Source organism: Acartia tonsa, chromosome 5 (assembly GCF_053477335.1).
Source record: "Acartia tonsa isolate MP-2025a chromosome 5, ASM5347733v1, whole genome shotgun sequence".
Taxonomy (NCBI): domain Eukaryota; kingdom Metazoa; phylum Arthropoda; class Copepoda; order Calanoida; family Acartiidae; genus Acartia; species Acartia tonsa.
Window position 1 is genome coordinate 7,287,640 of NC_137264.1, and position 23,665 is coordinate 7,311,304.

Consider the following 23,665-nt stretch of genomic DNA (forward strand, 5'->3'; position numbering starts at 1 on the left):
TAATTTTATATGCAAGGAAAATTGTATTTTATACAATGCTATATATGATTTTTCAGTATTACAAGTTCTAATCATCCAGTGGATATTGCTCGATTTCGGAGCCAAACTGGAAAAAATGCATTCCATTATAAAGTACTTACAGTGACGTGCACAGGGTTTTGAGAAGTCTACATAATTGCAATTTAAAGTCATTTCATTCCAAAATTGCTAGATAGAAAGATGGGGGGGGGGGGGGGGTTATTTGATTTTTACTTGGGCCAAGTTAGGTTATATTGGCAAGTTTAGGGCACCGCAGGTATAAGCCACATAGGATAAGGGCCCCTTCCTTCCCCATAGTGCATAGACAAAAAAACAAACTGACTCCCCCCCTCCAATCTTTATTTTCAAATGGTTTCCAAAAGAACGTGAGGGGGTGGGGTTAATGTATTTGTTTTTGACGTTTGCTAATCATGATATTAGAAAGTATTAATACGTTGTGTTGGATTCACACTGAACGCAACTTCATTCCATAGAATGTTTGAAGTAAAAAACTTGAAACCAACATGCTGGAATATTAACAAGCTAGTAAAATATATATCCATAGTTTTCTCACAAATAACTAACAGCCTTTTATATATATAATTTTTTATTTAACAAATATTTCAGCAATTTATTTTACATTAGTACCTAATTCGGCTGTTATGCTAGTTTTTGCACTATAATAAACATCCATTTAACCGCAAAAAAGTCATCAAGTGTATTATTTTTTCAGCTAAACTTTACATATCACTAACAAACAACGTAGTGAATAGATATCAATAACTTTTAATAATCGTATTATAGACAGCTTTCCACGGCTAGTAAAATGAAAAATATAAGATTAATTTCAGTTTTGTTGGTCCTTAGATGAACCGAAGGCTCGAGCCAAAAAAAACTAATTTCATGATTTTTATTTTGTTTATTTGTAGAAAATTGTCTCTAATACCATACGATACATGATTTTTCATTATGAACCGGTTGTAATCCATCAGCTACAAATTTTTATTGGAATATTGATTCTTCAGAATTAAAAGATTCCGCTAAAATCCGGGATGAACTGAACCTCCAAGTCTTGAACACGTACTCCATGGTTGAATTTACGTGCACGTAGTTTCGAACTTGCAACCCAACTACTAAGTACCGCACTGGATGTCAGAGCAGCTGCTAGTCTTTTTATCTAAAAAACATATTGATTCATTGATTTTATTTCCAAACAAAAAATATTATAGTTATTTATCGTATTATAGACAACATTCCGAGGATATCAAAATGAAAATTATAAGATTAAAACCAGTTTTGTTAGGCCCGACGGACCGAAGTCCGGGGTAACAAAACTGGTATTTATTCAATGATTTATTTTTTTAATACATAATTTTTCAGTATAGACGATATTTCTCGGTTTCAAAGCCATTCTGGAAATTTTATCATAATTAATATATGATTTTCACAAAAAAATATATCTGTAATACACTAAGTAACCTAAAATTTAAACGTCGGACATACATTATTACTGGTAAAAAGTAGAATTCATTTTTCTCGTATTCATTCGAATCCGGTGGATAGGAACCGGTTCTCATCCATACGAAAAAACTATGTCTAGCATCGTATTATATCCAGCTTTCTACGAATATAAAAATGTACAATCAAAAGATTAAAACCAGTTTTTTTAGCACCTCGAGGCTAAACAAACTAGTTTTAATCTATGTACATTCTATATCCGCGGAAAGCCGTTTGTAATACGATGCGAGAAATAACTATTATAAAGCTTACTTTAAATGTTGTAAAGCTCATGATGTTTTATTATTACTAATTAAATTTGTGAAATAATTTTGTTCACCTGCCCAAAATTACTCCACCTCTATTCTATGTCAGGGATCTTAAGGGATAAGACAATGGCCGATAAATTGATGTACATCCTTTTTGATGATATACAAAATCACCCCTTTTGTAGATTAGAATTTGGGGTTGAAATGTTTAATGATCCAACCTATTAAAATTCAAAGTCCCCAAAGTAGTTGAGTCAACGAATTAGAAAATGTTACTGTAAAGTTTTGGGGACTTGTGTAATAAACAGCCAAATGTTCCCTCCCTGACCCTCCCTGATTCTAAGTGCTGAAAATTATTTTAAAACAAAAAAATATGCACCCCTCCCCAAACCATTTCCCCATTCTGTAGCACCCCTCCCCTCCTTTGATCCCGAAGCAACCCAAATCTTTTCAGGTGCATCTGAAATTTTAACCTGTTTCTATACACAAAATCTGAAGACTCCGCCTCTTGAAATTTTATTTTCTTTCTTATACAATAAGAAAGATCTCCGCCTACTTTTCTTCTAAATAGTTAGATTTGTAAACATTTTTAGGAAAAATTTTCCTTCATAGTGAAAATTTGTAATTTAAGTTTTTTTTATTTCAGCCCTTGCCGTGCAGAGATATATCTACGTGTGTCACGCGACAACTGCGAAACAATGGTGTACTTTGGCCAGGTTAGATTTAGAAATTTGTCTGCCTGTTTGTCTTTTTATTCTTGTATGTTCGTTTGTCTATGTACGTCAGTCACGCGGTGACAAGTGCAAACAACGGATAAATTAATTTGTCTGTTTATCCGTTTGACCGCAGAGTGAGATAGAGAGAGAGAGAGGCTACAATGGCTGTTTAATACACTAGTCCCCAAATATTTATGATAACGTTTTCTTATTCGTTGGCTCAACAACTTTGGGGACCTTAGTAAATTTTGATTGGTTAGTTCATTCAGTTGAGTATTTCAATGTTTTAATACTAATTCTGTAATTTGTGTATCATCATTGGGAATGCACATCAATTTATCAGACATTGTCTTATTCCTTTAGATCACTGATTTGACCAGTAATTTTTGTTATCCTGGTAGCGTGTCTGTTCGTTTGTCTCGCAAAGTTAGTTTACTTTTTAGGGAAGCTTTGTTTTAGCTTTAGTAAGGTTTTACTTTAGTGTAATCAGGGTAGATTTACCTCCTTAGAGGCTACTGCCAAAGCCGCCCGTGAAGTTATATATAATTATTTCCATAAGCTATTGAGAATCAGAGATCTGAAGGGATAAGACATTGGACGATAAGTTGATGTACACATCCCTAATGATGATACACAAAGTTACCCCCTTCTGTCTATTAAAGTTAGTGGTTGAAACGTTTGGACACTCAACCTATTGAATTAACCAATCAAAATCTATTAATAGTCTCCAAAGTTTTTAAGCGAACGAATAAGAAAACGTTATTATACAACTTTGGGGCCTAGTATAATAAACAGCCCATTGTCCCCTCTCTCTCTCTAATTGATAATATTAAATATCAATTTATATTAAGTAATCTAATATGCAATAGTAATCAAAACTGGAACTTTGTCCAAATAATAATATTCCTATTTTGTTTGTTTGTCTGTTTGTTTGTAGTAGCGAAGATATTCTATAATTTACTTTGTCTGTCTGTCTGTCAGTCCGCAACTCTATGGGGGAGATGTGATTTTTTTAGCTGCTATAATTGTTGATAAACAGCTACAATTTTCAGTAAGAATTCAAATCACATCTGCTAATCCAAAGAAATGGATAAAAAGAACATAATTCTTGGTGCAAAAATCCACTAATACTAACAAAAAAAATCCGCCAAAATTTCCAAAATCACATAAAAATTTGGTTATTAAGACATTAAAAACTCTTTAATGGACCTTTTACTGACGAGCAAGAAACCCAAATTATCCTAGAATATGAAAAAAACTCTAGAAAATGAAAATGTTCACTAACAATTTTTAAATAAAAACGCCATGTAAAAGTAAACTCGTTACCTCCGTTTGAAATTGGCTCCTCTTTCTCCGTAAATCTAACTAAAAGCAATGCTTTTATATCTTGTGTAACACTTAATGCAATTAAAAGAATCTGTTCCATGGAAGCTTTTATTTAATTTGCTTATAAAACATTCAGTACAAAAAATATTTTTAAATAAAGTACATTTTTAAAGAAGGATAGCTATTCTATAGATTAAGACCGTGGGTCTGTCACTATACATGTTCACAAAGGAATTTAAGATTCCTTGCTTTCTCATGAGGTATCATTTCTACTACTTACATTTTTCTAAGCAATAGAAAGATATAGCGATTACCATAAATATTAGGTATACAATGTTTTTATCTCAATTGCCATTAAGATTATGCTTTCAATGTTTTTTTTCTTCAAATTTCAAAGTTTCTTTATGTTTTTTAAATGTTTCACCAAGTTTTTATTTATTCAATGCTTCAAAGAAGTAATGAAAAAATCTTCGAACTGAAAAATATTGAGAAAAAAATCCTCCGATGAAAACTTCCAATACTGTTTACGACAATCTTTATAGTGCCCCCCCCCCCCCCCACATATGAATATGACCCCCCCCCCCACACACACACATCCACTTCATAGGATTTCAATATTCTTGTACTTTTTGTCTTACTTTATTAACACTAATTGTAAGATTACAAAACTCCAGAACATTAAATACATAAAATTTCATAATTAACATGAAACAAGTACGACTATGTACAAAGTAAAGCCTTTGAAAAATATTTTTTGTTTGTTGAAATAACAAGTTACTCCAGCTTGCTTTGCTAGTACTAAAGTGTTAATATGTCTTTTTGCGTCCAAAAAGATCTTTGTAAATTATATGTAGTTACAAAGTGTGTAAAAAATCAGCTATGTGACGTCATAAAGATAAGCGATTATCCATCTCATTTTTAGGGTTTTTCTTTCCTCCTTCTCCACTCATCTCCCTCATTTTTATGACGTCACATGGCAGATTTTTTATTTACTTACCTTTTTCTAAACAAACCAAAGCCTTTAATTAGCCAGCTAATTCTAAAAATAATATAAAAAAACTGTTAGTAATGGTTATAAAATTAAATAATTATGCATAATAAGGTTCTTAATTAGTAATTACTGCAAATTATAATGTATAAAACGACATTCTTACAAACGTACAATTTTATAATTTCAAAAAAAGTAATTTTATCTAATTTTTAAAATCACATTCACCTACTTTTAGCTTTAGTTAAGTTTTTTGATGATTCAATTTTTTAAGAATGATCATACGAAATAAGTTAATAAGTTAACACTATTGGTATCCTATGAAATAAAGTAGTACAGTTTTTTTTTGTCAGAAGCTGAAGATCTCGGAAATTTCTGGTCAGAATTGATTATACTTTTAAAGTATGCTTTATAACCGTCTTTAAGTGGTTTTACTCACCTTCCTCGCGACAACTAATCGTCGCTCGGCAATATGCCCCCCCAAATAATTTTAAAAAAAAATTCTTTTAAATCTAAAACACAACAAATTTGGTTGATTACACCTCTCGGGGCAGAGCTCCTAGAGGCTAGGGGCGAAGCCGCTAGTGGTTAAAAATAGTATCTATTATTTTCGAAACTGCAGGGGTCTCAACGTTTATTACGAATATATTACAATTTATTTACATATTATATTTCTTTAATTTTTGTTATCACAGCACCGGGGGGATCGGCTATTTATTTTTTCTCTTTTTGTTGATTTGATATGGTGTAGTTCACGGTAAAATGTTTCTGGTTTCGACGACCTCATAAGATCCATGAACTTTGAAAGCTGCTAATAGCCTAACAATGGAATGTAAATACTCAGCTTGCACAAAAATTCAACCAACAAATGAGGCCCTACAAATAATCTGGTCATTACCCAATAATGAACAGTGCACATTAATGCGCGAAAAAATACCTTTTTTACGAATTTTTTCTATAGGGAAAAGTGCATCATTGGATTATTTATAGGCCTTCTTATGCCGCATAACACGCTCTGCTGCATGCATGATATGTACCTTTGACAATTAGAAGTTTGCACTAGATCATGTTATTTTACAATACACAAATTCCACTCAAATATCTATTCTATGGGCGCCCTCGTAGTTGCTTTACAGAATATCATGTATAAAACTATTAAAAATGAATATAAATTTATTTATTTTGAAAATTATATCAGTGTTTTCATTTTGGAGGTCCTAAAATATAAAATTAATCAAGTTTAATTTTTGTTGAAAAAAGGCTACCTACATTCTGAAGGGGACTTTTAATGAATTTTGATTCATTAAGTTGAATGCCAAACGTTTCAACCATTAAATGTAATTTAACAAAGAGGGAATTTATGAATCATCGATGGGGATGTACCTCAATTTATCGTCCTTTGTCTTATCCCTTTAGATCCATGGGTGCGGTCCTGACAGGTATAATATAAATGTAAAGATTATTTTTTTTTTCAGTTTTTGAGTAATTACAATTTATTGTCGGCAGTAAACAATCTTTATGGAGAGATTTGCCTACTCGATGACTAAATATTTCTGCCAGAAAAAAGTTATTTAGCCAATGGCTTACGGAAGATTCTTAAAAGTTACAAATCCCCCCCCCCCCTCCCTTAATTTAATATTATTGATATGAACCCCTCCCCTTCCATCTTAAAATTAGCTTAAGGGTCGGGGGTTTTGGAGAGGGAAATTTAAATTTAAATTTTTTACAGCAAAAACTTTTTTTTCTGAAATAACCTTTTCAACCTCCCCCCTCCCCCCCATTAAGCTTGTGAAGTTTCATTTTCTATGATTAAATTTGTTCTTGTGAAAGTTGCATTTGGTTTGGTAATGAAATTACAAAATTTGTCATAAGATCATAAACTTTTATAAACAAATACCACCAAAAAATCAATAAAAATAGGTAATTATAATAAAATATTTATATTATAAAAAAAATTATGCTGATTTAAATACCAAGTTACATGGATATAAAGGGATAAGACAATGGCCAACAAATTGTTGTATATTCCCAATGATCATACACAAGATTACTCCTTCTGTAAATTAAAATTAGTGGTTTAAAGGTTTGAATATTTAACTTAAGTAACCAATCCATCAAAATTCTCTAAGGTCCCAAAAGTTGTTAAGCCAACGAATAAGAAAACTGTCTCTCTCTCTGTCTCTCTCTCTCTGTCTCTCTCTCTGTCCCTCTCTCTGTCTCTCTATCTGTCTCTCTCTCTGTCTATCTTTCTCTCTCTCTCTCTCTCTCTCTCTCTCTCTCTCTCTCTCTCTCTCTCTCTCTCTCTCTCTCTTTCCTCTTTCTCTCTCTCTTTCTCTCTCTCTCTCTCTCTGACCTAAATAACACCAGCCAATAATTTGCTTTCTGAACCTTTGAAAAAAGTTGTTTTAAAGTCAAACCAACAAAAACTTCATTTTATTTGTTTGGTCTTTTTTTATTGACTGCAGTAAATCTATAATGTATGAGCTTTGCCTATGGACATAGATCAAATACAAGGATAATCATATAAAATAGTAGTGCAGCAATAACAATAACATAAAAAATACTTAATCACAAACAGTGGTCATATTATTCCATTATTTAGGAGCAAGATGGTGATTATATTGATCCTCATCTTATCCATTGGTCATATTATCCCAAGAACATTTGATAGAACCTACTCAACAATTTTAAATGGTAAGTTTTTTTTTTCTTGTATAGTGTCAGGACTGAATAATCAGAATATAAATATATTTGTTGAACTTTTTAAACAAACTGCTTGATATAGGATAATGTTTATGGACATACTTACATTTTTAGGACTTGATTATAGAGTTGCTTTGCTTATAATATAATACTTTGTTGTCCCAGGAATCAGTATACCAAAAATTAGATCAATCGGATAATTAGATCACATAAAAGTTTGGTGTTAAAAAAGTAAAACTTGATTAAAATGAAAGTCCGGACATTCTGTTAATGATTATAGAGTTGCTATGCTTTCTAAATAGTACCTAACTACGACAGGAATTACCATGCAAAGTTTGAAATCGATATGACAATTCTAACATGCCTAAATTAACGAAAAAAGCTAACAGTTACGGACGGACATACGGACCGACCCTAATTATAGAAAAGCTTCGCTTTTAAAAAGCGATTGACGCGTCAGTTTCCGTAACATAATCTCTAATCGTTTAGGCGTGTTAGATTCGTCCTCATGACATTGAAGATTCTTTTAGCAATAAAGAATAATTTTGAAATGGTACTAACTTTTTAAATTATCCACAGAAATCAGGTCGTCATCTTTGAATGTGTCTTATTTCAAATATCGAAACCTAGATGTAAAGTAAATACCCTATACATACTGATTTATAAGACAATATAGTTCAATGTTATAAGCGAAGCATCTCTATAATCAAGTCCTAAAAATGTAAGTGTGTCCTTAAACAGTATCCTATATGTTTAAGCATGAAATTTACTTAAATTTTGGTTAGTCTAATACATTTATGCTTATACAGTTTTTTTTTGACAATCTACAAGTGGTAATGTTCGTTTGTCCTACCATTTCAGAGCTTTGCTTTTATTTATGTAGTTATCCTTGTTTAATTCTTTTTATTTTATCAAGTAGCTGATGTAGTCGAATGGAATTAATGGAAATATTTCTTAAATTGCAAAATAAGTTTTCAATTTTCATTTCAACCTTGGTTGATTTAGAAGATTTTTTTCTGAGAAATTTGTCTGGTCCAAATCTATTTCCAAGTACATTTCAATATAAATGGTACAATAGTGATTTTAAAATGTAGTGTAAAAGAGATAGGCTAATACAATAAAAATAATTAGTGTTCATTTAAAAAAAGTTTCCCTTGAACATTGTTAAACTTTTAAAATACCCATTGATGGGCAATGATAATAATATATTGTCAATTAAGCTAAAGTTATACATAAAAAATTTTCTCTTTGAAAAATATACGCATTAAAATGATTAACGCAGAATTAAGGCCATTACAAAAAAAGAAAAAGTTTTCTAAAAAATCTATTACTTTACTCGTGTAAAATAAGTTAGGGCATAAGATAATGCCTGATATATTGATGTACATCCCAAATGATGATACAGAAACTTACCCCTACCATATATCTATTTGTGGTATAAACGTCTGGATACTCAACTTAATAAACGAACCAATCACAAATTAAATAAAAGTCCCCATAGTTGTTGAGCCAACGTTTAAGAAAATATTATTATAAAACTTTGGGGACTAGTGTAATAAACATCCCAAATGTCCCCTTTCTCCGTGAAAAATGAAGCTAATATTCAGCATAACTTGTTATTGGACATTTCGACATTTCTAACTAGAGGGGTTACAGTTTTGGGAAAATATCGACAATTCCAGTTAATTAATCTAGAATTGTTTATTTCAATCTGTTATTTGATTTTTAGACTCCTCTTATATTAATAACTAGTGGATGCGCCACTAACATCTTGGGGCTCCGTATTCGAATGGGAATCTTTAGCATAAAAATAGCCTAAAACTTCGAAATCGATTAGCATTTGCCAGTTCTCAACCATACTGAAAAATCATAATCATAGCTAATTTCCCACGAATCTTAAAATAAATATCATAAAATTAATACAAGGTTTGGGAGCTCGGGCTCTTATATTTATATTATTATAGAAGATGTGAATAGTAGCTCTGTACAGACACTTTGTAAAGTTCAATTTTCTTATATTTATATTATTATAGAAGATGTGAATAGTAGCTCTGTACAGACACTTTGTAAAGTTCAGTTTTCTTATATTTATATTATTATAGAAGATGTGAATAGTAGCTCTGTACAGACACTTTGTAAAGTTCAGTTTTCTTATATTTATATTATTATAGAAGATGTGAATAGTAGCTCTGTGCAGACAGTTTGTAAAGTTCAGTTTTCTTATATTTATATTATTATAGAAGATGTGAATAGTAGCTCTGTACAGACAGTTTGTAAAGTTCAGTTTTCTTATATTTATATTATTTTAGAAGATGTGAATAGTAGCTCTGTGCAGACAGTTTGTAAAGTTCAGTTTTCTTATATTTATATTATTATAGAAGATGTGAATAGTAGCTCTGTACAGACAGTTTGTAAAGTTTAGTTTTCTTATATTTATATTATTATAGAAGATGTGAATAGTAGCTCTGTACAGACAGTTTGTAAAGTTCAGTTTTCTCCCTGGCTTATCTCAGATCCTAATACTCTCAACATCTATTTTAACACTTTCTTCTGGTAAGTTTGATTTGAGAATAGTTATTGCTCGCCTCGTATTATAAACAGCTGTCCGCGGATGTAAAATGTTCAATTATAAGATTAAAACCATTTTTTAGCCCCGAGATGCCGAAAGCACGGGCATGATTTTACATTTTTATATTTGTAGAAAACTGGATATATGTAATACGATGCTAGCTAGATATAGTATTTTCGTATGAATGAGAACTGGTTCTAATCCACTGGATATTTATCTTTTTCAAATGAATACAATAAAAAAAATTAACACTAATTAAGGATGATAATATTCATAAGTAGTTAAGCCCTTAAAAAAGACACTTTAACGGTTCGGAACAAAATATTGGAACTCTTAACAGACGGAGAAACTAATTGAGTAAAAGAGTAGATGCTCATCAGTTATAAATTGATTTTGAATAGAATATCAAAAAGAGTAAGATATTTTAGTTTTACATTGACATTTGAAGAGAGCAATTTGTAATAACAGAATAAATATGTATGTATGGGCTACCATTGGTCAATTAAAATGTATACTGGCCTGCCATTGGTTATTTAGTCTGAATATTTGCCTATCATTAGTCATTTGTATTGTGTCTGATTTTTTTTTAAAAAGCTTCATTTTGTTTGTGATTTAACCTCTCATACAAATAATTATGTTTAGGTTCCGAGTATTATTTGTACAGCTTATCCCCTGCATATCTCTGGTCATTCTAAATATCTTATTGTTTGCAGGTAAGCTTTACCTACATTTTTATAATAAGTAACGCTACTCATAGAGGATGGGGACATTGGACTGACACTTGTCCCCAAAGTTTTATAATAACTCTTTTTTATGCGTTGGTTTAACAACTTTGGAGACTCTTAATAAATTTTAATTGGATGCTTCCTTAAAGTGATCGCGAATTTAATTTTTCAAAATGCATTTTCGTTTACCTTTTTTTATATTTTAAGTAATTTTCAAAGAATTATGCCTTAAAAGTTCAATTAATGTAGAAAAAAATCAGTTTAAAATGCCGAGAGTATTTCCACATGAAAATAATGTTAAAATCTGAGCAAGAATTAAACTAAGAGAAAATAAGCCATTTCTTTGCTTGCAGATAAAAACAAAAAAATTGATACTTAGAAAATATTTTTGTAATATATCTCTATTAATATTTATCTTTGAACTTTCTCTAAAATGTAATGAAAAAGTTTGGTTTATTTTATAAAATCATTAACCAAATACCGCTTTGTTTATGCAGGTATAGTGACAAAAGAAAAATTGTTTAAATCTGTAGAAAGAATGATATTTAAGAATTGAAATGTTTAAATAGAATAAACAAATATAGTTTGCTGCACATATTCAGCATAAAATATAGCAGTCTTTATATAATATTTACATAAAATTAAGCATTTTATCATCGTAAAATAATCTCGTAATGTGTCGAATTTAATTAAATACCTGTATTATACACACACACACACACACACACACACACTCAATCACTTACATTGGCCATTCATGTTTCCCTCTTCCATTCTCCATCCCCCCTCCTTATCTATAGTTGTCGATAGCACCCTCATCCTATCTCAATATTTACTACTTGCTAAAAAAGCTTCATCATACTGCAGAGCTAAAAATACGATTAGGCCCCCACATAATTGGGGGATTTTAAAGTTTTTACTATAGATTGAGAAAGTTTTTAGATATTATGGTTTTTTTATTTTGGGGTAAAATTCTTGCTTAGATTATATTTGATTAATTAACTAAAATCTATAAAAGATATTTAAAAGAAACAATCTTTAAAACATGAATTAATTTTGCTATAAGCGTTTTCTGAGTACAGCCAGGTTAAATCAAATACACACACACACACACACAAACATACATAAGGACTCCACAGAACTTGATTGTTTAATACTTCAAAACATGAAATAAGATAAAGAGCACACAAATTATATTCTTTTAATATTAATCTGTTATTTATGGATGTACATTAATTAAAGCAAGGCTTTTATCTTAATCCTAAACACAATGTAAAGACGGTTCCTGAGGTAATAAATCAAGTCAGTAAGCAATAAACCTATACATAAATTGAAATAAAATAACAGGTTTTTTCAGTTATGGGAATAAAATTATTTACTTTTTATAGCTACTAGCGGCTTCGCCCCTAGCCTCTATGGGCTTTGCCCAAGAGGTGATAAAAAAAAATTATTGCGAGAGACCATAAAGGACCATGGAAACTCCTTCAAAAAAAAAAAAAAAAAAAAAAAAAAAATGGGGGGGGATTTTTTGGTTTTTGGGGGGGTTGGGGGTGTCCCACCCCCTGAGAAAATAGCTTAAAACCACCACAGGACCAATAGGTAGATACCCTGAAGAGTAGAATCCGATCGGTTCAGTGGTTACCGAGATCTTAAGGGACAGACAGACAGACGGACGGACAGACGGACAGACAGACATCGTTCTACTTTGTATTATAGATTGAAATTTTCCTGTACTGGTCCAAACTTACAACTTAAAATACACTGAAGGGACTGCGACTTTTACAATATTCAGTAATGTTTGGTTTCTATACTTCAACTTAACAAAATCCGTTGGTACCATTTATACCAACGAAAAATCAGCTGACCTTATACCCATATATGGTAATATATTTTCGATTATCGGTAGAAATTGTTTAATCTCCCTGTAAAAAGAAATTACAAACTTTTTTGGTTAGTTTTATATGTATGTAACAAAAGAATTTATTCTACTCTAAATTTGAAAGTAAACTTCAACAAAAAGATTGTTATTTGTCGATTTTGATAGGTTATAAGATATGTACAATAAAACTCAAAATACAACAATGTTTTCAAGGGAATAAATTCGTTTTTTTAAAGTTTGATTTATTTTTAAATGGGAAGTATTTAAGACTTAATTCTCAAAATAGTACTCTTGAAAAACATTAATCAGTGACATATATCAACTTTTTCCCAGCTTCGTGAACACTTTAAGTTGATTGTCTTAACGCTTCAACCATTAATTGTAATCTAAAGAAGGGATAATTTTGTGTATCCTCATTGGGGATCTACATCAATTTATATACCATTGTCTTATCCCTTTATTTCTCTGAGCGCTACTGCTCTATAATTTGGGTACACATGATAATGTACTATACATCATGGATCAAAAGGAATGAGACAATAGCCGATAAATTAATATAATACATCCCCAAAGATGATACACAAAATTACCAGATTACAATCAAAGGTTGAAACATTTGGACAATCAATTTTATTAATCAACCCATGAAAATAATCCTAAAAGTCGTTAAGCTAACCAATAAGAAAACGTTACTATAATCTTTGGGGATGAGTGTGATAAACAGCCCAATGTCTCCTTCCTACATTACTATACAAACATACTTTGCATGTACTGTTTAAAAATCTTCGGATATAGTCCCTTCCGTAACATCGTACCTTATGGGGCGATTCTTCGTATTTTTCACAGTAGCTTTTCTCCTATTTCTAGCCCCTGCTGGGGGCTCTAACCCTACGGGGCCAATTACCTACCCCTGTGGGGCAATCACCTAACCCAATATAACCTAACCTAACCTAAAATAACCTATAAAAAGCCATTTTAAAAATACAATGAATCGCCCCTTTTGGGACGATTTTACGAAAGGGACTATTCCTAAATCTTCTATTTCATTCAATATTTAGCCAAAGATCTTAAAGGATAGGATAATGGACGATAAAATGATGTACACCAGCTCCCCAATAACGATAAATAAAATTACCCTTCGTGTAGATTGTACTACACAATCAAGATTTAATTACAATCCCTGCATTTTAAAATTACATATTATATGGGATCATATTTATAAACATTGGCTGCAAATAAAATTTAAAATATGAAATAATAATCATTCATCGCGTCGTACTATAAACAGTTTTTCGTGGATATAAAAATGTACAATCATAAGAATAAAACCAGTTTTTATCAGCACGGTCTAAAAAAAAACTGGTTTTAATCTTATGATTGTACATTTTTATATTCGTAGAAAGCTGGATATAATACGATGCAATTTTTTCGTATGGATGAGAACCGGTTCTTATCCACCGAATTTGAATGAATATAAATATTTTATTTTAGCGATGAGAAAAGCTGAAAGTAGGCGAAGACGTTTAACTGTTAATAGGACAGTCACTCAAGTTAAACCTAGTAACGGAAGGTAATATAGATAGATAGATTAATATCCAATTATATAAAGCAATGAGTTTATTGATTTTTTTGATTGATTGAGTTCTCCTTTTAAGGAAAGGTTTTAATAGGTCCCGGGATAGTTTAAGGCAATTACATTTCCATATTTAAGTTTAGGGTGGTTTAAGCTATTTTTCTGGCCACTATCTGCCTCTTTGAAGAAAGAGCCCATAGATGTTAGGGGCACAGGCAGTTGCTACGCTCTAAATTGTACCTAACCAAGTTTAAAATCGATAGGACAATCATAACATGAATAGATCAACTTTACTGACGGACCAATCCTGATTTTATAAAAAGGTATGCTTATAAAAATAGATAAAAATATGTAAAAAAAAAGGAGATGTGAATATATAAAGAAATAATATACCTATATAAACTAAATAAATATTTTTTTTATTATTTTAGGAGATCCTCTATCTTTGGTTTAAGTAAGGAGAACAGGAGACAGAGAGACGCTAATAGCACAACTATGATGTTAATAGGTACAATAAACAATGGATAGACAACTATCAGGGAGTAAGGGAGGGGTCAATGGGTCAAATATTCAATTATTAGGGGTCTCATACCATGGGTACCAGTCCAATGTGTTTGTGAAGGATTTAGTAAGATTTTGGTGACTTTAAGTACTAGTGCGCATTTGCCGCTGAATTTGTTATGAGCCTACCAGACAAAAATTAATAAAAGCAATTAACACAATTTCTAGGAAAAATGTCATTTCATGCATAGAAACTCTACTGTGATATTTATGTAATAAACAATCTAAGAACCCAAATGTGTTATCTTAAATTTTGGTGGAAGTTAATAATATAGGAGAAGGGATGGCAAAGTTCTAAGGGAAATTTTTCAAGTAATTAATCACACAATATTAACTACATTGTGATAGTCTAATTTTCAAGTAAATGCTTTTTTTTCAAAGAACTAATTTTTAAAATTAAATTACCATGAACATTTTACAATGTTCTTCAAATTTTCTGGACAAATATGGTTTTCATTACCTTTCAGCGAAAACTCTTAAATTGAATTTATTGCCCATTGTCCCCTCCTTTACTCCCGGGACAAATATACAGACAGACAGATAGAAAGGCAGATAGACAGACATACAGACAGAAAGACAGACAGAAAGACAGACAGAAAGACAGACAGAAAGACAGACAGAAGGCCAGACAGAAGGACAGACAGAAAGACAGACAGAAAGACAGACAGAAAGACAGACAGAAAGACAGACAGAAAGACAGACAGAAAGACAGACAGAAAGACAGACAGAAAGACAGACAGAAAGACAGACAGAAAGACAGACAGAAAGACAGACAGAAAGACAGACAGAAAGACAGACAGAAAGACAGACAGAAAGACAGACAAACAGACAGTTATACATTAATTCAAGAGAATAGAAGATAGAGATATTCTAAAAGCACAACTGTTTATAAATAGTTACAATAAACTTTTGACAAATAAAACATTTGCGCTACTAATAATAAATGAATGTAATTTTGACAGGTTTAGGTTTATTTATCATAATTTCCCACACGAAATCTTAATTATACTTCAACTGCATAATGTAAATTTTGTACTTTATAGGTATAGAAATAATTCAGGAGTAAAAAGGAACTTTCCCATTCGATCCGAATGTACCATGCTTAATTTGAAGCTTTTTATAGTGACTAAAAATGACGTCATACTGGCCTACCATTGGTAATTTAGTCTGTGTATTGGCCTATCATCGATAATTTGTATTGTATTGTATGACGTCATTTTTTTTATATTATCTTCGTTAAGTTAGAACAAAAACTAGTATTTCCAACAACAAAATTCATTAGCAAGCTATTAGCAGAGAATTATGTATTCATATTTCCGTTTAATATGTAATTAATAGTTTTATTTATGATAAGGAATACGTATTCTATAGTAAAAGGGTGAACAATGGGAAAGCTATTAGAATGAGACAATAGAGGGTGAAGGGGTTAAATAACTGCATGTCCCCACCCCGTGAACCCTTGTATCCTTTTGATTGGGTCTTTGAATTTCAACCAATAGCGTCGTAAATTTTAACACAGCCAAGTCGCTACAAAAGACCAAAAAGCAGTTTGCTAGAAGACGAAAAAGGTCTCAAAAACTTGGGCCATGTAGTTGTCTGGGTTATTGTTTAGCGTGTTCTAGATGTTTTATGTTGATGTAACAAAAATTTGGCCTGACACCAGTTGCCATATTTTTCCGGTTGTCTGCAATTATTTAACTTGGGTTGCCAAGCCCTAATTTTGAGAATTTGTAAAATATTTCTGTGTCTTTGAATAAATATTAATATTATGTACTAATTATTCTAATATTTAGTAGAAATGTAATAAACAATTATTAATTACGGAATTACATTACATTACATTAGTTAATAATTATTGTATATTATAGTTTTAAAATTGTATATTTATATGTATTATATAGAAATTTTATAAAGAATTAGGAGCTTTTATATATAATATTTTATTTTTCAGTTGTAATTGCCGTGTTTCTGGTCGTGGAGGTTCCACTAGCTGTCATGAGCGCTCTACACACTATCTCTTCCAGGTATAATATAGTTCTATCATGATTACTCTAGACACTATCTCTAGTAGGTATAATATAGTTCATCTAGCTGTCATGATTACTCTACACACTATCTCTAGTAGGTATAATATAGTTCCTCTAGCTGTCATGATTACTCTACACACTATCTCTAGTAGGTATAATATAGTTCCTCTAGCTGTCATGATTACTCTACACACTATCTCTAGTAGGTATAATATAGTTCCTCTAGCTGTCATGATTACTCTACACACTATCTCTAGTAGGTATAATATAGTTCCTCTAGCTGTCATGATTACTCTACACACTATCTCTGTAGGTATTATATAGTTCCTCTAGCTGTCATGATTACTCTACACACTATCTCTAGTAGGTATAATATAGTTCCTCTAGCTGTCATGATTACTCTACACACTATCTCTGTAGGTATTATATAGTTCCTCTAGCTGTCATGATTACTCTACACACTATCTCTAGTAGGTATAATATAGTTCATCTAGCTGTCATGATTAATCTACATACTATCTCTAGTAGGTATAATATAGTTCCTCTAGCTGTCATGATTACTCTACATACTATCTCTAGTAGGTATATTATAGTTCCTCTAGCTGTCATGATTACTCTACACACTATCTCTAATAGGTATAATATAGTTCCTCTAGCTATCATGATTACTCTACACACTATCTCTATTAGGTATAATATAGTTCCTCTAGCTGTCATGATTACTCTACACACCATCTCTAGTAGGTATAATATAGTTCCTCTAGCTATCATGATTACTCTACACACTATCTCTAGTATGTATAATATAGTCCCTCTAGCTGTCATGATTACTCTACACAATATCCCTAGTAGGTATAATATAGATCATCTGGCTGTCATGATTACTCTACACACTATCTCTAATAGGGATGATATAGTTCTGTCATGAGAACTCTACAAGCTATCTATGACATAATATAAAGTTTATTGTCTTATATATGATTATTGATTATATATCTATCCAATTGCTTATATTATTTCAATCTTCATTTTTATTTTTTAGTGTGTATGAGTTTATGAACTATGTGCTGGCTAAAGACATAGTTATGTTTATTGATATGATGATCTGTATGAGTTATCCGGTCAATTTTGCCATCTACTGTGGAATGTCAAGGTAAAACAATCACCAGAAGCACCTCATAGTGCCTATTAAAAAAAGACGTCATGCAATACAAATGATCAATGATAGGCCAGTATAAGTATACATTTGAAATATATACTGGCCTATCATTGGTCTCTGTATTTCATGACGTCATTTGTTAAAGGCACTGTTAGCTACTTCAATCATAATTTTAATTAGCAAAGCATCTTTATAACTAATAAATGTATGTTACTTTTTTATTATTAAACTAGCGGCTACGCCCCTAGAGGCCTCTAGTGGCACTTTAAATGTTTTTATTTGTTAAAGTCTACGATAGTTCTTTATATTACGGATACCTCTTAATGTTACGTTGAAGTCTCCCAGATTTTAAGAAAATTTTCAATTTTTTTGTAATTTCTTTTGGGGAGGGTGGTAGTACCCTCCCCCAAAATAGTTAAAAACCTTCCCAGGACATATGAGAATCTACCCTGTTAAGGAGAACCCGATCGGTTCAGCGGTTAGCGAGATCCTTCGGTACACACAGACAGACACACAGACATACATCGTTCTACTTTGTATTATAGATTAAATAGCTATTTACAATCGGATTTTTCTAAACTGTTATTTATTTTAGTGGGTTGAATTAGATAATTAATAAGTTGCGCTTTCAATAAAGTGCTTAGCAATAAACTCTTAACCCTATTTTTAAGTAAAAAAATAGTTTTAAAAAATATTTATTTAAAACATTAATTTATTTATGTTTTTTGTCGTAATAATGAAATAATATTCTACCTATTTTAGGCAATTCCGAAGTACATTCAACTCTCTGATTTTGGCTCCATGTGTAAAGTAAGTTTTATTTATTTATGTCTTCTTGCTCATATGTTTCGTCAAAGTGCAAAAGGTTTTTTGCAACAATTTGACTTATCATCAACTTTACCTGCGACCGTGGCTCCAAACGTTAAATGGTTCCTACTGCTGCTATGTCAGATGCGCAACATAAATAGTTAGAGTATGGGGAATGCCTTGGCCCAAAACAGACGCAACCATTGTGTTACTTTTGTTCAAAATATTTCCTTCTTTTGTACATTATCATCCTTGTTTTATGCTAATATATGAGGTGAATTCTTAAAAAACTTTTACCCCACTAAAATCAGTTTGCCCCACTAAAATCAATTTGACCAACTAAAATCAGTAAGGCAAACTAAAAATTTAGAGGGGATAATTTTGCCTCACTAAAATTTTAGGAGGGCATACTGATTTTAGTGGGGCAAAAGTTTTTTTTTAAGAATTCACCTCAGGGTTCGGCAGACACGCCTCAGCAGCGTGTAAGCTTCAAATTTAAACCTGCTTGTGCATGCAAAAAAATCCGAAAAGATTGGTTGTCTGTTTTAGAACAGGTGTAGACGATTTCACTGGACTACCATGCGGCTGACGTACGGCTGTCGAACCCGGATAAATATCAAAGATATTGTAAATACATTTTGATATAAAATATCTATTTTTACTTTTTTTATATGAGAAGATTCATAAAAAAATATTATCGTCATAATTTCTTTTACCCAAAGATTCATTTCCCTAAAGATCTAAATTGTCAAGGGAGTTTTACCTCAGTCACGAATAAAAGAGATCTATCATAGAGCATTTTTTCTTCATTTTTTTATTAAATTGTGTCTTATCATTATCATATAGTTACAGGATCTTTGTATACCTGTCTGTCTGTACCAAAGGATCTCGCTTACCGCTGAACCAATATGCTTCTCATAGCTCCTTGGAAGATTTATAACTATTTTAGGTTAGGGTATCACCCCCCCACCCAAGAGAAATCGTCCCTAGAAATACCCCCCCCCCCCTGAAAAAAAATGGTGAGGTTGTCTACCTTCTCATAAACCATTATTCGATAGTTTTAAATTTTTAGAGAACCTTCCTGTTGCTCAAGACAGGTTTGATTGCTTCCTTAAGTGTTTTTTTTCGTCTGACAATAAATATGGAGAAAAAAAAAATTTCAGACACACACTCTCTTAAAACCATGACATCTTTCCTCTTGGGATTTTGTCCTTTTCATTGGCTAATAAAAAGAAAATCAGTCTCCAGTCTTCCTAACAAGGCCAATCATAAATAATATCTTTAGGCTAACGACAGTTACTTGCTATGATATAAATAATATTTTATTATTATTACTTTTTATTAGACTAGCGGATACGTCCCCAGAGGGGGGGGGGGGGATTTTTATTAGAAGGGTGGAGATAAACTTCCAAAATAGTGTAAAGCTTTCCCTGGACCTATAACTATATCGGTTGTGCGGTTAGTGAGATTCTTCTCTACAGACAAAAAAGCTTAAAAAAGAGTTAAAGACTCTAGGGGGCTAGGTGTCGCTTCGGGTACTAGACCTCTCTCCACGCACCTTGGAACATACATACAATACTTATGATTGCGGTGTAAAGCGTCCAATCACCCATCAGACAACCAACTCTCTGAGATGCACGACCTTTGTCTGAGAAGTCCCAACTGTGCATGGTAGCGAGTTGCGCCTGTTTTGGGCCAAGGCATTCCCCCCACTCTAACTCTTTACGTCGCGCATCTGACATAGTAGCAGTGGGAACCATTTTTAACGTCTTTAGTTATGACGCGGTGTCGGACCGAGATTCGAACCTATCACCTTTCCGACGACGAGCGGATGCACTACGTGTTGAGCCACGGTCGCGGGTAGACAAAAAAGCTTACTACTTTATATAATAGAACAAGCTGCGGCCCTAGCTCCTAGGGGCTCTGTATTCGTTAGGGAATGTGTAGAAATATATCAAAAATCCTATCCAAGAATTAAATCTAAAAATAAATTATTCTAAAACCATCCCGGGGCGTTCGTGAAACTTCTCTAAAATCGGAAATCGATTTTGTTCAGTTTTTTGTCGAAATCATAAGCTGCAGACAAAACAAAAAATTACTTCTTTATATAATAGGACTAGAGACATCCCCCAAAGAGGTATTAGAAATTCCCCTTTCCAAATTTAAAAGGAAAAAGTTTGGGGGTAGGGGGGTTAGTCGACCACCTCCCTATTTTAAATTTAAAAAGTAACATTTTTTTGGGGAGGAGGGAGTTTGGGTTGTCCCACCCCTCAAGAAATTATCTTAAACCAACACAGAACCAGGTGGTATATTCTATGAAGAGTAGAGCCCATTCGGTTCAGTGGTTACTGAGATCTTAAGCTTCATACAGACGGACAACATCGTTCTACTTTGTATTATAGATTTAGGAAATAGGTCTTATATATATTTGAGATGGGCGAACATGATATTTTTCTAGAATAGCTTTGCTTCTAAAAAATATTTATATCTAATTAATTTAAAATTTTGACACAGTAAAATATAAAATATAAAAAATGTATAAGAGTCAACGCAAAATTGTAAGTAAATTTGTTGAAAAACAGCTTGATTCAGGATAATGTTTATGGACATACTTACATTTTTAGGACTTGATTATAGAGTTGCTTCGCTTATTACATTATACTTTGTTGTCCCAGGAATCAATACACCAAAAATCAGATCAATCGGATGATCAGATCACATAAAAATTTGTTGTTAAAAAAGTAAAAAAATCAACATGTTTAAAATGGACGTACGGACATTTTGGTGATGATTATAGAGATGCTACGCTTTCTAAATCGTACCTAACTATTAAAGGAATCACCATGCAAAATTTGAAATCGATAGGACAATTCGGATCATGGAAAGAAAACGAAGTTTCCGGTTTCGTCGTTTTTTCACAGTAGACTTTCTCATACTTCTAGCCCCTGCGGGGGGCTCTAGCCCTGCGGGGCATATTTTCTAACCCTGCGGGGCAATCATTAACATTTACTTAACCTAACCTAACCTAAAATAACCCTTCAAAAGCTACTGTGAAAATACGATGGAACCGGAAACTTCGTTTTCTTTCCATGATCCGACAATTCTAACATGCCTAAATTAACGAAAAAAGCTATCCGTTACGGACGTACGGACGTTCGGACGTACGGACCGACCCTAATTATAGAAAAGCTTCGCTTTTAATTACGACCTAATTTGATTTAAAATTCATACTATCAAATTTAAATCAATTCATTTAAATTAGTTTCGTAATTTTAATTTGGTACACGTTTAATCATTTAACTTCAGGAAAAGGGTTAATCAATATTTATCAGGAGGGGAGTGGACATTGGGCTGTTTATTACTCTAGTCCCCAAAGTTTTATAATAATGTTTACTTATTAGTTGGCCTTATAACTTTGGAGACTTTTATTGACTTGATTTGTTGATTAAACGAGTAGAGTGTCCAAACGTTTCAACCACTAATTGTAATCTACAGAAGGGGTAAATTTGGCGTATAATCATTACATTTTTATTTTCTTTACTATTAATTTGACATTCATAATAATTTGAATTGTTTTTAGGTTCTTTAACTTGAAGCCCAAACAGAACGGAAGTACAGATATCTTGCACCAACCTGTAAAGAAAAGGTAAAGGGTGATTTCTCCAGGAAAAAGTTTTGGACACCTTTAACACAACCATCAAGATTTAAAAAAAATAAAAATTGAGGAATGGGTTCCTTACGGATAGAGGAATGTTAAGTGCTTTTTTTTGTCTTACTCAAAGGTGGATCAAATTACTACCAATAATACTCCGTGGGGGGGGGGGGGGGATTTATATTTCTTCCAATTATTGATGTTAAAAATTTTGTCTTCAATTCATGTTATTTTACAGACAAAAAAATGCTAGATAATTAAAGTATACAACGCAAATTAGTGTTAAAAAACCATCAATAACTTTTTTTCACAAATTACTTAGAAGCATTATTGAGACAATATTTCACAATATTGCGTAAAGTTGTGAGTAAGATTCCAGTCAAAGGCGCTTATTAGGTCAAACTGCTTTTAGATATGCGTTAAATTACACTATGCGTTTTTTCAACATTAAGAATAGTTAGACTTAACAAGCGCATTTGACTGGAAGCTTACTCACAATTTTACGGAATATTGCGTAAATTATATACTAATCTCCTATTCATAATTTTTCAGAGGCAGTACCGAGGTTGTGGAGCGACAACCCAACCTTAAGAATGGAAATGGCGTCACCACAGACCAGTGCTGTACGTCAGAACAAAACGGACTACTGACCACAGAATTCTAAAAACTAACTATAGAGTAGCATGCCTCGCTGCTACAAAGTGATTTAAAAATGGACTACTTAATGTATTTAGATTAATTGTATTTTTGTAGTAAAATGTTAAAATATAAAAAGGAACACTATTATATCTGTACAAATTTAGATTTATTCATCTATTAAGTAAGTTAATCTTTTGTAAAGAAAAATATTTTTATATAGTGTTCTTATATAATTTTCCGCTGGGAAAAAAATATAAAAATATTGCTTTAAAAGCAATAAATAAAAGAAGATAAAAATGCAATATTTTATGAAAATAGATCTCAGTTGCATTTTATAAATGAAATTTATGTTGCTCTATGTAAAATATAATAATTATTAAATCTTGCTCAGTGCGACCCTTTGATTTGAATTTGTATTTCCAATTTTATAACATAAGTTTATTTTTCTAGAATTTATAGAATATTTGATATCATTTTCAACAGACAGAGAGACAAATAGAATTATAGAGAAGGCTTTGCTCAGTCAACAGAATCAAATTTATGCCCCCCAAACGCTT

General features: G+C 32.0%; 1 protein-coding gene across 1 annotated transcript in view; it reads left to right on the forward strand.

Annotated features, from left to right (window-relative positions):
• The window catches only part of LOC145318653 (sex peptide receptor-like), a 55,981-nt gene extending 32,613 nt beyond the window's left edge, over positions 1–23,368 (forward strand). The window contains exons 7-17 of the mRNA XM_080160066.1: positions 2,431–2,500; positions 7,417–7,508; positions 9,965–10,070; positions 10,729–10,799; positions 14,182–14,260; positions 14,695–14,771; positions 16,776–16,848; positions 17,894–18,004; positions 18,773–18,820; positions 22,398–22,463; positions 23,022–23,368. Coding sequence (XP_080016192.1) covers positions 2,431–2,500; positions 7,417–7,508; positions 9,965–10,070; positions 10,729–10,799; positions 14,182–14,260; positions 14,695–14,771; positions 16,776–16,848; positions 17,894–18,004; positions 18,773–18,820; positions 22,398–22,463; positions 23,022–23,133 — 905 coding nt within the window. The 3' untranslated portion in view covers positions 23,134–23,368. The remainder of the gene's footprint in view (positions 1–2,430; positions 2,501–7,416; positions 7,509–9,964; positions 10,071–10,728; positions 10,800–14,181; positions 14,261–14,694; positions 14,772–16,775; positions 16,849–17,893; positions 18,005–18,772; positions 18,821–22,397; positions 22,464–23,021) is intronic.
• Positions 23,369–23,665: the final 297 nt, after the last annotated feature.